This window comes from Psilocybe cubensis, chromosome 5, assembly GCF_017499595.1.
Source record: "Psilocybe cubensis strain MGC-MH-2018 chromosome 5, whole genome shotgun sequence".
Classification (NCBI taxonomy): Eukaryota; Fungi; Basidiomycota; class Agaricomycetes; order Agaricales; family Agrocybaceae; genus Psilocybe; species Psilocybe cubensis.
This window is the reverse complement of record NC_063003.1, coordinates 737,982-755,592: the sequence shown is the minus strand read 5'-3', so window position 1 is coordinate 755,592 and position 17,611 is coordinate 737,982. Positions and strand designations below refer to the sequence as shown.

Genomic DNA, 17,611 nt, shown 5'->3' with positions numbered 1-17,611 from the left:
GGTGTGGTTGTCGTCGTCGTCGGACGGGGAGGGGCATAGATGGTGGAGATCGAGAGGAGAGCGGAGCTCGATCGTTTATCTCGACTAGCACTTAGAATCAGCACGCTGGTAGATAAAAGAATAGGTATGGGCATCGGGACGCACCTCGACCATCGCATGCCCCCCAGCTATCCTTGACAATGACATGCACGTTCATTACAGCGGGGGACGGAGACCACCCCCACTGGAGCTTTTGCAGCATGGAAGATGATTACCATCTCCTATCCTAACTTATATCAAAGATGGCGGTGGTGGCGCGTTCCTAACCTTCCGATGCTGCTTTGGGGTATTTAATTTGAAATTGCGTTCGTATGCGAACTGATGTAGAGGGCCGGAGAGCGAGAAACTCCCGGGACCATCTTTCTATATAATATGATTATGACAGATTCATGGTTAGGTTTGGATTATCATGATGCAGATTGGGTTCGGAAATTCACTCACTTTTTTTGGGGTCTCGCGCACGAAAGTGGGCGAAGTGGGTTTTTGGGTTTTCTGAATCCGATTTGCGTTAGTTGGTAGCTTGATGATGATGGGGGATGGGGATGGAGGTGACACACCTGGGTTGTATTTTTTTATTTATTTCTGCGTGTCGCTTGCTTTCTTGACGAGCATGCGTATACATTATCCGATGTATAGGCCATCGGGGTACTCAGAGAGGTGGCGGAAGTACGGGAGCTAATGCTCGAGCGATGTCTATGTATTATTCATATTCAGTGAAAGAATTAAAAAAAGTGAAATGAAAAAGAGGCGGAAAGGGACGCTGGTCGAAAAAAATGTATGAAGGATAAAGATTAGAGGGACTCCATACCTTCCATCACAAGCCCTCATCCTCCCTTGGGTGTGGTTGGCTTCAGATGAGGGAATGGACAGTAAAGAGGCGAGCGGAGCTCGAAGCCTTTATCTACCACAAATAATCCATGTGTTAGTACCCTAAAAATTGGATAATGATGAGGGATATAGGACGTACCTTCACCATTCCAAACCTTCATCTTCAACGGGGTTTTGTTGTTGGCCAAGAAATGAGGGCGTGGGGGGTAAAGAGGCGAGCGGAGCTCAAATCCTTTATCTAGCAAAAATAAACCATGTGTTAGTACCTCGAATCATATAATTAATGAGGGATGTAGCATACCTTCACCATTCCAAACCTTCATCTTCAACGGGGTTTTGTTGTTGGCCAAGAAACGAGGGTAGGGAAGGTAAAGAGGCGAGCGGAGCTCAGTCCTTTATCTACAAGTATCATTTGTATTCAGCACCCCAACAAAATGATATGACGATGGCTAGAGGAAAAATAACATACCTTCACCATTCCAAGCCCTCATCTTAACGGGTTTTCGGTATCGGTCGCCAAATGGGGGCAAGGATATGAAGAGGCGAGCAGAGCTCAAGGCCTTTATCTAGTTCCCAAAATAAATCAAGTATTAACATCCCAGAATATCGCATAATTAATGAAGGATACAGGACAGACCTTCACCATTCCAAACCCTCATCTTCAGCGGGGTTTTGTTGTTGGCCAAGAAACGAGGGCAGGGAAGGTAAAGAAGCGAGCGGAGCTCAATCCTTTATCTACCATCCAAAACACACCAAGTCAGCACTTTAAAACATCAAATAGTAAAGGTTAGAGTATAGAGGACGTACCTTCACCATTCCAAACCCTCATCTTCAGCGGGGTTTTGTTGTTGGCCAAGAAACGAGGGCAGGGAAGGTAAAGAAGCGAGCGGAGCTCAATCCTTTATCTACCATCCAAAACACACCAAGTCAGCACTTTAAAACATCAAATAGTAAAGGTTAGAGTATAGAGGACGTACCTTCACCATTCCAAGCCCTCATCTTCAGCGGGGTATAGGTATCGGTTGTTGAATGAGGGCGTGGATAATGAAGAGGCGAGCAGAGCTCAAGGCCTTTATCTAGTTCCCAAAATAAATCAAGTATTAACATCCCAGAATATCGCATAATTAATGAAGGATACAGGACAGACCTTCACCATTCCAAAACCTCATCTTCAGCTAGGGATAAATTGTTGTTTGAATGAGGGTAGGGAGGGTAAAGAGGCGAGCGGAGCTCAATCCTTTATCTACCATCCAAAATAAACCAAGTTAATAACCCAAAAATCGTATAGTGAGGGATAGAGGTCAGACCTTCACCATTCCAAGCCCTCATCTTCAGCGGGGTTTAGGTACAGGTCGTCAAACGAGGGCGTGGATAATGAAGAGGCGAGCAGAGCTCAAAGCCTTTATCTACCACAAATAATCCATGTGTTAATACCCCGAAAATCGTATAATAATGAGGGATATAGGATACACCTTCACCATTCCCAAACCCTCACTTCAGCAGGTTTCCGTTGTCTTCAGACGAGGGAAAGGAGGGTGAAGAGGCGAGCGGAGCTCAAAGCCTTTATCTGAGTACCACCCAAATCAAATCAAGTGTCAATATCCCAAAAATCACTAATTAATGAAGGATATAAGATGTACCTTCACCATCACAAGTCCTCATCTTTAGCAGGTTTCCGTTGTCTTCAGATGAAGGAATGGATAGTAAAGAGGCGAGCGGAGCTCAATCCTTGATCTATATATATCATTAACATTCAGTACCCAGAAATATTATAATGAGGGGTGTAGCAGACCTTTACCATTCCAAAACCTCATCTTCAGGTGGGGTTTTGTTGTTGGTCAAGAAACGAGGGCGTGAGGGGGTGAAGAGGCGAGCGGAGCTCAGTCCTTTATCTACAAGTACCATTAACATTCAGCACCCAAAAAATGTTATAATGAGGGATATAGGACACACTTTCACCGTCACAAGCCCTCATCTTCAGCGGGGTTTAGGTACAGGTCGTCAAACGAGGGCGTGGATAATGAAGAGGCGAGCGGAGCTCGAAGCCTTTATCTACCACCCAAAATAATCCATGTGTTAGTACCCTAAAAATTGGATAATGATGAGGGGTATAGGACGTACCTTCACCACTCCAAACCTTCATCTTCAACGGGGTTTTGTTGTTGGCCAAGAAACAAGGGCAGGGAGGGTAAAGAGGCATGCAGAGCTCAAAGCCTTAATCTACCACAAATAATCCATGTGTTAGCACCCTAAAAATTGGATAATGATGAGGGATATAGGACAGACCTTCACCGTTCCAAACCCTCATCTTCAGCAGGCTTCCGTTGTCGTCAGACGAGGGAAAGGAGGATGAAGAGGCGAGCGGAGCTCAATCCTTTATCTAAATCTTAATATTCAGTACCCAGAAATATTATAATGAGGAATATAGGACTTGCCTTCACCATTCCAAACCCTCATCTTCAGCAGGCTTCCGTTGTCTTCAGACGAGGGAATGGATAGTAAAGAGGCGAGCGGAGCTCAATCCTTGATCTATATATATCATTAACATTCAGTACCCAGAAATATTATAATGAGGGGTGTAGCAGACCTTTACCATTCCAAACCTTCATCTTCAACGGGGTTTTGTTGTTGGTCAAGAAACGAGGGCGTGAGGGGGTGAAGAGGCGAGCGGAGCTCAGTCCTTTATCTACAAGTACCATTAACATTCAGCACCCAAAAAATGTTATAATGAGGGATATAGGACTTGCCTTCACCATTCCTAACGCTCATCTTCAGCGGGGTTTAGGTACAGGTCGTCAAACGAGGGCGTGGATAATGAAGAGGCGAGCAGAGCTCAAAGCCTTTATCTAAATCATTAACATTCAGCACCCAAAAAATGTTATAATGAGGAATATAGCAAACCTTCATCATCACAAGTCCTCATCTTCAGCAGGCTTCCGTTGTCGTGAGACGAGGGCAAGGAGGGTGAAGAGGCGAGCGGAGCTCAATCCTTTATCTACCACAAATAAACCAAGTTAATACCCCGAATTGTATAATAATGAGGGACGTAGGACTTGCCTTCACCATTTCAAACCCTCATCTCAGCGGGGTATAGGTATTGGTCGTCGAATGAGGGTAGGGAGGGTGAAGAGGCGAGCGGAGCTCAAAGCCTTTATCTACCACCCAAAATTAATGAAACGATGAAATAATAAAAGTTAGGGGGGAAAAGACACACCTTCACCATTCCAAACCCTCGTCCTTCAACAGGCTTCCGTTGTCGTCAGACTGGGACAAGAATAGTAAAGAAGCGAGCGGAGCTCAAAGCCTTGATCTAAGTGCCCACCCAAAACAACCCATTCTATTCAGCACTTCAAGTTTAAAATATCAAATATTAAAGGTTGGAGGAGGACATGCCTTTACCATCCCATCCCATCCCAACCCATCCCAACCCAACCTCAGCTCTCGTTCTCAGTACACTTTATTTTTTTTTGGTTTTTTGGTTTTTTGGTTTTAAGGGGTTAGAGGTGAATCGAGCGTTCTTGACGAGCTGCGATCCGGATTCGGGTATATACACATGCACGTACGCATCGCAGCGCAGCGCTGTGTGTGGCCGTGTGCGATGGTGGTTGTGGTTGGGGTCGTCCGTGACGTATCTTGACTAGGTCATCGGACGGTTCACAGGGACTGGAGCGACCAAGGACGCGGAGGAGAGAAGGAGGAAGAGGAGGAAGAGTACGCGAGATAATTCTCGAGCGGTCCCATCCTACAATAATTGAGATAATTGAGATAATTGAGCAAGGGAGGAGGCGAGGAAGCGAGGAGAAGAGAATGGAATGGAATGCTGCGTACCTTGGGCTCTACCTCAGGTTCTACCTCCAGCCACATGAACGGATTGACCAGCAAACAAACAAACAAGCTCTTTGAACCTTGAACCTTGGATGGGCTGATGAAAGAATTCAAACGGGAGATGTGGGGGGTTATATACCCTACCCTACGCTTCAGTGTCAGCCATAGAGTCCATCACGATTCAGCGCGTCAGCCGTCCATCACGAGTCAGCCGCCATTAGCCATTATATATTATAGTTGGCAGCAGTCAGCAGTCAGCAGTCAGAAGTCAGAAGTCAGAAGTCAAGGTCAGCCGCAGCCACCAACGCGGCGCGACACGACGACGCGACGCGATCAATTATCACGTCGTGTCATGTCGTGTCGCGTCGCGTGCAATCAGTAACGCGTCCGAGTCATACTTAAAGTTACACTCTCCTAAGACTGAAGACAGAGAGACAGGAGACTCTGAATGAATAGAAACGAATGCAGATCCAGATGCATGATTTATAGAGCTTAATGGTAGGAGAGTAGTAGTAATACTAGTAGCAATAGTACAAACACGAACGGATACGAGTACAGGTAAGAAGCCAAGATACTGTATGCAGCTGTCATAGTCATAGTCGATATAGCAAAAGCACAGTTTAAGCCTTTTGTACGTCAGAAAAAAGAATAAAACTGTACAAAAAAGGGGAAAAAAGTTGCAACCTCGCAAGAAGAGAAGATAGAAGGACTAGGCACTAGGCAGAGAGAGTAGAGCAGGAGTAGAGAGTAAAGAGTAGAGAAGAGAAAAGAACATTTAATTTTAATTTTACAACAAGCAAACTAATGTTACATGTTACAATTCAAACATACACATACAGATACTGTACACATACACCGTCCTTAGACTAGTTATTACAACCGACCGACCAAAAAAAATGAAATGAAGCGATTTTTACGATTTGTTTTTCATAATGGGGAGGTAGCGAGGAGACGATAGAAGATAGAAGTTGGATGTGGATGTTGGATGTTGAGCAAAGAATCAAGCAAAACAGAGAGAGAAAATACAAACACAACCAAAAACACAAACACAACCAGAAAAACACAAAACACAAAAACACAACCACAAACACAACCAGAAAAAAACACGAAAACAAAGCAAGAAAAAACCTCACATCCACCCTTCATCAACCCACCACCTCTTCTCAGCACCTCTCACACTCCATTCGACAACAGCACCTACACCTTCCTCTTCCTCTCCTCCTCCTCCTCCGCCTGCTCCTCCATACCCACCCGCACCCACACCCGCACCCGCACCCCCAACCGCGTACCCAACCCCATAAGCACCACCGTAACCGTAACCGTAACCGTACCCATACCCATAAGCAGACCCCGCCGCGCCCACTCCAAGCACATACATCTTCTCTCCCCACGGGTCAAAGCACACACCGGCAATATCCAACTCGTCGTATATCCCCACGCGCCCTGCGAACCTCGCTCCCGCCGCCGATGGGGACGACGAAGATGACGACAACGTGGTTTTACTCGCGCGCGTATGTGCGTGTGCGTGTGTAGATGCAGATGCAGATGTAGATGTGGGAGTGTGTGTACCTGTACCGCGATGTGAGCCCGAGCCGGCGCGGCGCGGGCGGACGCGTTTGTCCGCGTCGCTCGTGTTTCCAGAGGCTAGACCGCCATAATGCACACCAGACCCCCACCCCTCCTCCCCCTCCTCATCTTCATCCTCTTCCATACCCACACCCGCACCGCCACCTAACCGCGACGGCCCAGCACTCCCATACCTCGCCGATGTGGACATGGACGCGAGGTTAAACCCAGCCCGTCTCATCCCTACACCACTCCCCCCTGAAATATATCCACTTGAAGTAGCACTCGCACCCTGTCTGATACGCCTGCGCCGGCGTCCAAGCACGGAGCGCGAAGGGGACACACTCCTCGACTGACCCTCCACACAGTCCTGCTCCTGCTCTTCATCCCGATCATCGTCGTTGACATCCTCGTCATTGACGTCATACCGATAATCCCGCGCGTCATGCAGCGCCTGCCTCACGCGCTCGCGTCTATCATCTTCATCATAGCGGTACATTCCTTGCTCTTCCTCCTCCTCCTCTCCCTGATGCAACCCACCAACCTCATCCACATCCATACTATCCTCCCTGCTCCTCCTCCTCCTACCGCCAATGCGGCTGGGTATACCATGCACAGCAAGCAGCGCATGCACCTCGCTCTCCACCTCCCGATCCCCCAAGTCCGGCACAACCACGATGCCCTCCTCCTGCTCCGTCTCCGTCTCGGTCTCAGTCTCGCCGTCCGCATCCGTCTCTCCCTCCCCTTCGCCTTCAGTATACTCCAAATCCCCATCCTCCTCTTCCTCTTCGTACTCGTACTCATAATCATCGTCATCATCATCACCAACAACCCGCATCCTCGCTCTCTCGCGCGCGCGCCTCGCGAGCTCCGTCTCGTCAAGCACATGGAACATCTCGCTCTCGCTCTCACTCTCACTTCCCTCCTCATCCTCTCCACTCCCACTCCCATCCCCATGCTGAACAACATCCATCCTCTCATCCCCTCCCACACTCGCACTCGCACTCGTACCAACATGCGAAACACCCCACGGCCCACGCACGCCAATCCCTCCCCCAAGCGTGCGCCACGTCGAATCCCCAATGCTAGCGGGCGGCGAGTATCCGCTGTGTGCGGGTGTGCGCGTCATTGGCGGTGGTGTGGGTGTGGGTGTGTGCGTATGCGTGTGCGTATGGGTAGGCGGTGTAGGCGTATGCGTATGGGTAGGCGGTGTAGGTGTGGGTAAAGACCTTGATGTATGATTATGTGTGGGTGGTGACCTCGGTGTGCTTGTATTCGTCGTCCGGCGCGCAGGCGAGCGCGCATTTGAACTCGAGTGCGATCCGCGTGTATGCGCGTGCGCGTGTGCACGAGTACGCGTCCTCGCACCCCCACTCGTACTCGTACTCCCACTCGCAGCATGTGACGCAGAACCCGGAACCGAACCCGAAGCAGAACCCGAAGATGGAGACAAAGACGAAGAGGGAATCGCGATCCGGAACGCGTCGCCTAGCGCTCGGACGATGCTTGGTTGCTGTTGCTGCTGTTGCTGCTGTTGCTGCTGTTGCTGTTGCTGTTGCTGTCCTGAAGTAGAGCCAGAACCAGAACCAGAAGAAGGAGAAGGATCCGTCACGGACCGTCTCAACGGCGAGAGCCCTGCACTAGTACTAGTACCAGCGCCAGGAGATTCCGCTTCTGCTTCGCCCTCCGCACGCGCGTGGCTTACAGGCAACGCAAGCGCCATCGCACGCGCATGAGCACGCGCGCGTTCCCCTTCTCTGTCTCTGTCTCCACCTCCACCTCCTTCTCTCTCTCCTCCTCCGTCTCCCTCTCTGTCCACATCCATGCTCTCCGTATTTTCGGTATCTCGCACGGGTACACCCACGCGAACAGGCCCGCGCACACGCCGCCGGCGCCGCGCCAGAGCGCGCTGTGCAGCTGCTAGCGCGACGTCTATGTCCATGCCCGCGTCTTCATCCTCGTCTGCGTCTGCATCCAGGTCGACATCTGCGTTTCCACTCGAACCCTCAAGACCCGAAGCAGCACCGCCAACACCGCCAACCAGCGCTAAACCCCGCGCCATACCCATGTTCACGTCCACGTCAACAGCGCTCGCGATCTCCCCTGCGATCGACGCGGTCGTGCTTGAGCTTGTCGGCGGGGACTGTCTAGCTAGTGTTGCAGATGCTGTAGTCGAAGCCGAAGCTGTAGTCGAAGCAGAAGCTACAGCAGAAGGTATAGCAGAAGCAGGCGCGGCGGCACCAACACCTGCAGATGCAGCGGAGGCGCTCACGCCGCTCGTGGTCCTTGTAAGCCTCGGTCTTGGTCTCGTTCTTGTTCCTGTTCCTGTTCCTGTTCCGAGTCTCGGTCGGCCGCTCGGTGCTGCTCCTGCTCCTGCTCCTGCTCCCGCTCCCGCTCCCGCTCCTACACCGCCAACACTTCCTCCATTCGCTCCTCCATTCGCGGCACCCACACCTCCTCTCACACGCACCCGCGGATTCGTAGTCTGACTCTGACTCTGAGGCCTCACCCTCCCACCCGCACCCGCCTTGCGAGGCGGACTAAACACGGTCGGAACGGTGACTATATCGTGCGAGTCGAAGGTCTGGGCGTCTATTATGTGGATTTTGCTTGTGTGCTTTTTTTCGGTATTTGGTTGGTTGGGTGTTTTTTTTTGGTTGGGTTTGGAAGGGAAGGGGGGGAGAGAGGGTGTGTTAGTGAGTGAAGATATACGGGGAGAATAGGGATAGAGAAAGAGAGAAGAGAGAAGAGAGAAGAGAGAGGGGAGAATGAGAGGATGAGAAGAGAGAAGAGAGAGGGTAAATGAAAGAAGAAGAAAGAGAGAAGAGAAAGAGGGAAAATGCGAAGAAAGAGAAGAAAGAAGAGAGAATGAGTATAAGAGATTGGTTAGTGGGGAAATAGAAAAATACAACGCGAAAGAAATCATAAATTCACAAAAAAGCAGACATAAAGCGCAACCACAAAACACACACAAAACACAAAGCGCCAAAACCGCCAAAACCTCCAAAACCGCCCAAACACAAAACACAGAACCACCAAAACACAACCATCAAAACCACCAAAACACAAAGCACAAATCGCCAAAACACAAAACCCACAAAAACCGACAAAACCGCCAAAGCCCAAAACACAAAACACAAAACACCAAAACACAAAACACACTCAAAACACAAAACACAAAAACACAAAACACAAAACACCCAAAAACACAAAACACAAAACACAACCACCAAAACTCAAAACACAACCCACCAAAACCGCCAAAACCTCCAAAACACAAAACACAAAACCACTAAAACCACCAGAAACCCCAAACACAACCCGCCAAAACCTCCAAAACACAAAACACACACATACCGCCAAAACCTAAAACCACCAAAACCACCCAACCCACAAAGCCAAAAAAACCCGCAATACCCATCAAGCGCAACCACCAAAAAACGCCAAATCCACAAAACCCAACCGCCAAAACCCAACCACCAAAACCCGACCACCAAAACCCGACCGCTAAAACCCGACCGCTAAAACCCGCCAAAGCCAAAAACCCACAAAACCACCCAACCCACAAAACCCATCAAGCCCAACCACCAGAAACGCCAAACCCAACCACCGAACCTAACCCACCAAACCCAACCCTCTCTCAAAAGAAAAAAAAAAAAAAAAAAAAAAAGAAAGAAAGAAAAAAACCCGCAAAAGGACCCTCCCAAAAACACAAGAAAAAAAGAACAGAAGCAAAAAAAAAAAAAAAAAAAAAAAACCAAAAAGCACCTCCAAAAACCAAAACCCCCCCAAAAAACTCCCAAAGAAAGCTCTCCAAAAAACACCAAAAACCAAAAAAACACAAAAAACCAAAAAAACACAAAAAAACCAAAAAAACACAAACACCCACCTCAGTAAACACCATGACCTCCTTCCCCATCCGCGCGCCCTCGCCCGCGTTGAATTTGACATTGCGCACGCACCACCCGGGGGCGCGCGTGCCGCGTGTCCAGTCCCAGGGGTCGTCGAAGAGGTGGGGGGTCGTGTGTGGGTGGATGTATCCTGATGCTGCGCCTCCTTGTCCTTGTCCTTGTCCTCCTCCTACATTGCCACCCGAGCCTGACCCTAAGCCTGAACCTGAGCCTGAGCTTGACCCTAACCCACCACCCGCACCACTCCCCGACCCAGAAGAAGACCCGCGCATCCGATCCGTACACCAAACCCCCAAAGGCCTCTTCACACTCCTCACATCCCACACAGCTACGACGCCCTCCTGACTCGCGACCGCGAACTTGCTGCCGTCTGCGTTGAAGGCTGTTGAGAATGCTGCTGTGAGTGTTGTTGGGTGGGTTTGGGTTGGTGTGTATGGGTAGGAGGAGTACGAGGAATACGGCGATGAATAGGAGGAGTATGGAGAGGAAAAGGAGTACGGTGATGAAAAGGAGGAGGAGTACGGTGATTGGAAGGAGGAGGAGAATGGAGAAGAGGAGTACGGCGCCCGCGAATAAGGCGACGAGCGGGACGACGAAAACGGTGTCGCGGACGGCGGAGGGATGTCGAGTGTCTGGATGGGTGTGAATGTGAGATGCGCGCTGCCTGATAGCTGGTGGAAGTATATCTTGTGCGAGTCGCCGACGGAGAGGAGGGTGCGGCCGTCTGGTGATAACGAGGCTGTATGGGGAGTATATGTTAATAGAGATATAGATATAGAATTAAATTTAACTCACAATGATTAACAGCCACATCCAACTTGACCTCCCCAACCAACCCCAACTCCCTCCTCGCACTCTTAACCCTCATCGGGATATCATACACCCTCACACACCAATCATTATTGCTAATCACCGCGCGGGGCTCCGCAGCGCCCATACCCCTCGCCCCCGGGGGCAGGAGGAGGACGGAGTTGTTGATGGACCCGACGAGCCGGGTTTCGTATGTCCAGAGACGACGTGTGCGCGGGAGGCGCGTTGGGTGGCCTGTTGAGAGCCGGGTTTGGGAGGCGAGTGTGTATGCGTTTGTGGATGAGCTTGAGCTTGAATTTGAGAGGGCATTTGGGTTTGAAGTGGATGTGGACGTGGATGGAGAGGAGGAGGAGGAGGAGGATGGTGTGTAATATGATAAATGCAGCTCTCTGTCCTGGCCGCCCGCCGCTACGAGCGTGTCGTCCGCGCCTAGCCGAAGGGCTGTGAGTGAGTTGGGTGTGAACCCTAGTTTCGCGAGGATGCGCGGGGGCTGTGGGGAGAAAGAGGGTTATTGGTTAGATTTGGATTTAGATTTAGATATGAGTTTGAATGTGAAATGGGATGATTAGATTCAAAGCTCAAAGTCCAGTCGTCGAATCGCAATCGTAATCGCACTCAGGGGTTGGTCCACTGTGCCCTTTCACACCCACCCACCCGCACCCGCCTGCCCATGCCACTCTACAAACGAAAACACTAACGAAAAGAGAAAGGAGGACTCACGACGCCAGGAGCGTATACATCCTGCTCTGCGATGCCATGATCGACGACGTAGTTGACGACACCGCTTTCGCGGGGGCATATCAGCAGATCGCGGAGTTGGCTGTCGATGTCGATATCCGTCGTAGGTGTATGTGTTCCGTGCCCATATCACAGTATGTATATCCGAGAGCGAGAGCGGATCGGAATAGGAGGGCAGGGTAAGAGAATGAAAGAAAGCGAGGTACGGCTCGGTTAGCAAAGCGAGTTATATAAAATGAAAAACGAAATAAGCGAGAGATCGACGTCTCGGTTGGTGTGGGGTAGAAGATTGCAGATAGCAGGTTGGAGATTTGAAAAAATTGGGGAGAGAAGAAAGTGGAAAAGGCTGGACTCACACATGTGCGATGGCTGGTGCGGCCGGGGCGATGGCGCGGGGTCTGTCAGCGTCGACGAGCAGACTCGGGTCTCTCGCCATCGTGAACGGTGTGTTGACGGTGTTGTGGAAGGAGAAAGAGTAGTGTGAAGGATAGAATGGACGATGGTGGTGGTGGTTGAATTGCAAAAGCAACGAGCTTGTCGTGTCTCATTCTCATTCCATTTCCATGCCAAGTGTGGCTCTCCTCTCCCGCATCTCCATTGCCACTGCCAGTGCCAGCCCCATCACGTGCGCCTATCTTTCCCTCGCCACCTCGGCCACGCCCACCCATACCCATACACTTCTATCACACACTTGATCTCTACCCTTGTGCACACGGCTCATCCTTCACGAGGTTTGCCACGCCAGCTGTATACCCAACCAAACCTTGTGCGCGATGGCGACATCCGAGAGTCGTCATCCATCCACGCTGGACAGGTATTGTAGTACATAATCTTATCCAACTATCCCAACCGGCATCCGAAGTCCACCCGCAGTACCCACTAAAATTGCCCTCCTGAATCCTCATCCTCGTCTTCGTCAAAAGTTCGCCGCCCTCTCTCCCGAAATCGCCTTGTCATTCACAATTCAACGGCTACCCGCGCGCGGGAAATCTCCGAGGTCCGAATCGACATCGAAATACTATCCCGGAATGATGAATCCGTCTCACTGACATTGACAATCACAATCTCCAGAAATCCTAGTAAACCCACATTGACACATTCCAGCATCCCCACTTCCATTTCCATACTATGCCAGTATAACTTGCCGCTGGCATTTATTGGCATTGGCATTGGCACTGATTGGTCCGGATCGAACACCATCGAGGTAACACTAACAGCCACCAACCAATTACACTTGACCTAAAATATCCCCAGCTACATAAGTACTCGCAGCTCGCGCATGGAAACAATCACCTATAACAAGCAACCAGAACCACAGAACCACAGGATAGGACACAATACTATACTCTAAAAACAACACACGCATCACGAACCCGAGGGCCGATGTCCATCCCATAACCATTATCCCTATACGTACATGTCCACGCCCATCCAACTCCGAGCCCGGATTCCGGATCCCGAAATATCTACTACTGCGCAGCGGCAGAGCTTGTGGTTGTGGCATTTTACGATTATACGATACCCACCCTGCGACTCTGCGAGCTAGGGAAGTCGGGGACAACGGGACGCCCATCGAGTCGGTCCTCAGAATTCGGATACTTTAGGTCCAACGCGTGGACTAGTCCTGGTCCACGTACGCAGATTTCGCACGCCAATTACAACCCAAGTTCATTTTGATTTCGACTTTGAAGCTATCTACAGCAACACTAGCGCTCCTTATAAACTAGCGCTAGCCGTGGTCTTGGTCTTAGTGTTGCTCAATGCTTTCAGTCTTAGTCTAAACACATCATAATCTCCAATATACAATATCCAGTCTCCAGTCAACTGTGCTGGAATTGCATATGATGGATTCACGAATTGATACAAATCACAACCCAATCACCGCATAGACCTGATCATGGTCATGACCATCAGCGTGCTAGTAAGTAATATCAATGAACGTTGAACGATCATCATCTCGGGCCCGGGGACGGGCAGAAATGCAGAAGTGCTATCATCGATCAACTTGAGCCGACCCTCCAACCCTCCAATAACCAATATCCGTTGGCGCATTCCCCAATCACAACCACAACCACAATTATCCAATCCCAATCCCGATCCTTCAACCACCTGGTGCTCAAACTAGCGATGACGCGTTAATAGAGTCATAAGCGCCCAGCAAAACTTTGAGTTGATTGAACATCTCAGTTTCGACTCTCGATACTCTTACACAGATAAGTGATATTTCGGTACGGGCAAAGTAAGACGTGAGACTAACCGTTAGACTCCAACGGATTGTCATGATGGACCGTGGACCACTCCCCAGTTGCAGTTGCAATCGCAATCACAGCCATCCAATTCCAATCCTTCAACCCCCATGCGCAGTACCCATGGCCCAACGTCATCATATCAATTAAAGACGGAACTAGCGATGAAGTGATGACTCCGCATTAATAGAGTCATAAGTTTAAGCGCCCAGCGATGTTCCATTGGCAAACTTTTGAGTTGATTGAACATCTCAGTCTCGAATCTCTTTAATCTTACACAGACAAGTGATATTTCGGCCCCACGGCTAAGTCAGAGGTGAGACCAACCCACCATCTCAATCCGTTGGACTGAGGACCATTGCCATTCCCCAATCACGTTTGCAATTGCAACCATCCAATTCCAATCCTTCAACCACCATGCACCATGGCCCAACGTCACCATATTAGTTAAAGATGAAACTAACAATGACGCGTTAATAGAGTCATTGGCATAAGCGCCTAGCGAAATCTCATTGGCAAACTTTGAATTGATTGAACATCTCAGTCTCGACTCTCTTTAATCTTGCAGGAGACTAACCCTTAGACTCCAACTCAATCCGTTGGACCGAGGACCATTTCCGTTCCCCAATCACGTTCGCAAGTGCAACCATCCAATTCCAATCCTGATCTTTCAATCACCACGACCCAATGTCACCTATCAATTAAAATTGTAAGTAGCTTCTATCGAAACCACCAACGACGCATTACCATAAGCGCCCATGGCCATCACTCCCAAAACGGCCTTAAAATTAAAATTACACAATCAAGTGACATTAATATTCCAACAAAACAGGAGCCTTGTAATGGTTTAACTCAAGCCAAAACTATTTCCTTCCATACCATCCCGGGAGACACAACAAGCTCAATACAATCCTGGAATAACATCCCAATCCCACATCTCTCCGCCACAACCTTCTCCTCCTCCTCCTCAACCCACTTAATCAACATAACCCAATAAAACGGCCTCTCAATCCTAGCCGTATCATTAAAAACCATATCATACACATCCGCTTTGGCTAACACAACCAGCTCATGCGTCGACATCCCCATCTCGGGCTTTAAATGGTTATCAAATTTCATGCGCCCAATCTCCTGCTGGTGCATCCCATCGTTGCCGGTGCCGTGACCAGTGACACCACTGAGAAGAGGGTGAAGCTTGGTATACGGATCACTCTGCGGCGGCTCGCCAAACGCATGCACGCGCACCGTGTACGCGAAAAATTGCAGGAGATGGTATGAGCGCTTGTGCAGCTCCCGGGAAATTATCGCTTCCCGCCGTGCGTCGTCCGCAGGCTGCGTGGGCACTGTTTGGTACGTGGTATCCCCTCCCTCTTCCTCCGAGTCAGCGCGCGAGCGCTGCGGGGCAAAGGCCCTGCGCTGGTGCTGCTGGCGGCCATATGGATCGCCCGCGCTCGCGCGATACCCAATCTCACACGCTTCATAGCCCCTTCCGCGCCTATACCCCTCGCTCATCTCAACGCTCCATACAAGTGACGGTTCAGAGTCTCTCGGACCGCGCTTATACCATACAATATATGTCTGCTCATGCAACCACGCATTCGCAGCTTGTGGATCTGACAATTTGCTCCCGAGCCCATCCCGCATCCCCGGCCATCCCGCCCACGACCAGCTAGGGAACAGGCGGCGTCTCACAGGCGTGTTAGTAATAGTCGGCCAGGGATCCCAGAAAATTATACATATATCAAACGCGGCTGTCAATAAACCTTCTAGAAGCCCTGATTGGGCTCTGGCGGAGAGGAACCGCAGGATACCGGTGAAGGCGTTGATGGTGTCGGTTTCGACGGACAGATGGCGGTCGGCGTAGCGCGAGAGGAGGGCGGTGTATGTGTCGTAGACTTTTGAGACGTCGTTCTCTGCGAAGTTGACCATGCTGCCTGAGTGCAGGATTTCGTTGGTTGCGGATGGGAAGGCGTCGTAGATTGTGTCTTCGCTCCAGCAGTTTGTGCGACATCGGAAGTAGACCTGTTTCCTAGTAAATACAATTGTTCTATAGAATAAGACGAGCTCTTGTAGGCTGTTCATTAGACATCGTCAGATACTAATATGCATAATACAATTAAAATTTGAAAAGCTCACGTCCAACCCCTCGTCATATATTCTGCCTGCATCGCATCGTACACCCCTTCCGTCATCGCCATCGATATTGCAGGAAGAACTTCAACCACATTCTGCCTTGCAAACCTCGATCCCGGATGCACACCCGGCAGGCCGGCATTATAGTCCTTCCCAGCAGCAGCAATAATCGTGCACACCGCACACTGATACACCAGATCCATATTCGCCACACCATCCGCCATATCCTCCTCGCAATCCTGCACCAAGCACAGACTGTCCACCCACAAATACCGCTCCCCGATCATCTGTACAAAATCAATCGCATCGCGGATCGTAGTCGGTATCTTCTGCCGCACAGAGGGCGAGGCAAACGCGCCGGTGGTGAAGAGGAGGTCTTTTGTGTTTTTTTCCAGGCGGATGGGGGGATTGCTGTTCCCCCACCGGTAGCTTAGCGCGAGGTAGCGGTCGCCTGGGGCAGCAGTGATAAGGCATGCATTGTGGGTATCGATGAGTCTCAACGTCTTCACCCCCACGTCCCCCTCCGCCTGCCGAATCACGCCTGTGCTCGGCGTACACTTCTCAGTGTGCTCCGCCGCACATAGTTGAAGCCACCTCTTGACAAGCTCTGGGTCAAGCGTCGGCTCGATCCTGCGCGCAGCACCATACGGGGACGTCGCCGCCTCTCGCTCATCAATAAACGCCAGAGTCCGACCTTGCACACTAAAAAAGAACCCCCCTTTGTCTTTCCACTCGATGGAGATCTGCCCGCCGAGGCCAGGGCCAATGAACTCAATCACAAGTCTGCAGAACGGGCAGAATACATGGCTGATGGATTTGCGGTAGATGTCTTGCACAAAATCTAGTGGGTATTTGGCTGCTTTGCGGTTGTTGGTGGATGATAGATTGAGAGTTTTGCAGACGTCGCATAGTGGATTTGGAGGCATCCTAGGCCTTTGAATAGGTTGGTGATAATATGTAGTATTCTAACTTTGCAGTGTGCTGTGGTTTGTTGGATGGAATAGGCGCCCGTTCATTGCGTTGGCGAAGTTCAAAGCCTTGGAAAAAAGGCTGGGCAAGTGGATGCAACCGGAGTGATGAAGGTTCATCTTATCTGATTAGATCAATGTGCGATTCGTGAAGAACCAAAATATGCATTTGCTCGTTTGCCTACTTGTGTATGGAAACGATTGATCGTATGGCATTGAACTGGTCATTGATCAATTATCTTATCTACCCTGTACAAAGACCTAGTCTTTAACCAAACACAAATCAGTTTCCCTCCTACGGCTATATATCCGTAGCTCTAATACAACGAGCGGGCGGTATTATTCTCGGTAAGTTCTCTGATTTAACTGCCCGAGAAACCCACAGTAGTCATTCGAAGATCTGTAATCACACATTCCTACATGATCTGTAATCCAACCCGTCTAACTATCTGTAAGCCAATTCCTTTACGTGCCTGGTAGATATATAATATCCTTTATAATTTACTGATCAGACAAGACTCGGAATACAAACACACTCTCAGAACCC

At 50.0% G+C, this 17,611-nt stretch overlaps 3 protein-coding genes across 3 annotated transcripts; all 3 read right to left on the bottom strand.

Annotated features, from left to right (window-relative positions):
- Window positions 1–306: 306 nt before the first annotated feature.
- On the bottom strand, window positions 307–1,866 carry JR316_0005709 (uncharacterized protein; the record flags this gene model as incomplete). Its single annotated transcript, XM_047891465.1, has 6 exons — window positions 307–402; window positions 481–596; window positions 1,007–1,105; window positions 1,169–1,260; window positions 1,791–1,800; window positions 1,845–1,866. Coding segments are annotated over 6 exons (435 nt in total), but the record flags the coding sequence as incomplete, so codon positions are not given.
- A 3,955-nt stretch (window positions 1,867–5,821) lies between these two features.
- Window positions 5,822–12,153, bottom strand: JR316_0005708 (uncharacterized protein; the record flags this gene model as incomplete). Its single annotated transcript, XM_047891464.1, has 7 exons — window positions 5,822–8,842; window positions 9,883–9,897; window positions 10,148–10,908; window positions 10,965–11,469; window positions 11,634–11,657; window positions 11,700–11,799; window positions 12,074–12,153. 7 exons carry the CDS (start codon window positions 12,151–12,153, stop codon window positions 5,822–5,824), a joined length of 4,506 nt encoding a protein of 1,501 aa, XP_047748813.1.
- Window positions 12,154–14,815: 2,662 nt separating this feature from the next.
- Window positions 14,816–17,022, bottom strand: JR316_0005707 (uncharacterized protein; the record flags this gene model as incomplete). The annotated part of the gene is made up of 2 exons (XM_047891463.1): window positions 14,816–15,992; window positions 16,100–17,022. 2 exons carry the CDS (start codon window positions 17,020–17,022, stop codon window positions 14,816–14,818), a joined length of 2,100 nt encoding a protein of 699 aa, XP_047748812.1.
- Window positions 17,023–17,611: the final 589 nt, after the last annotated feature.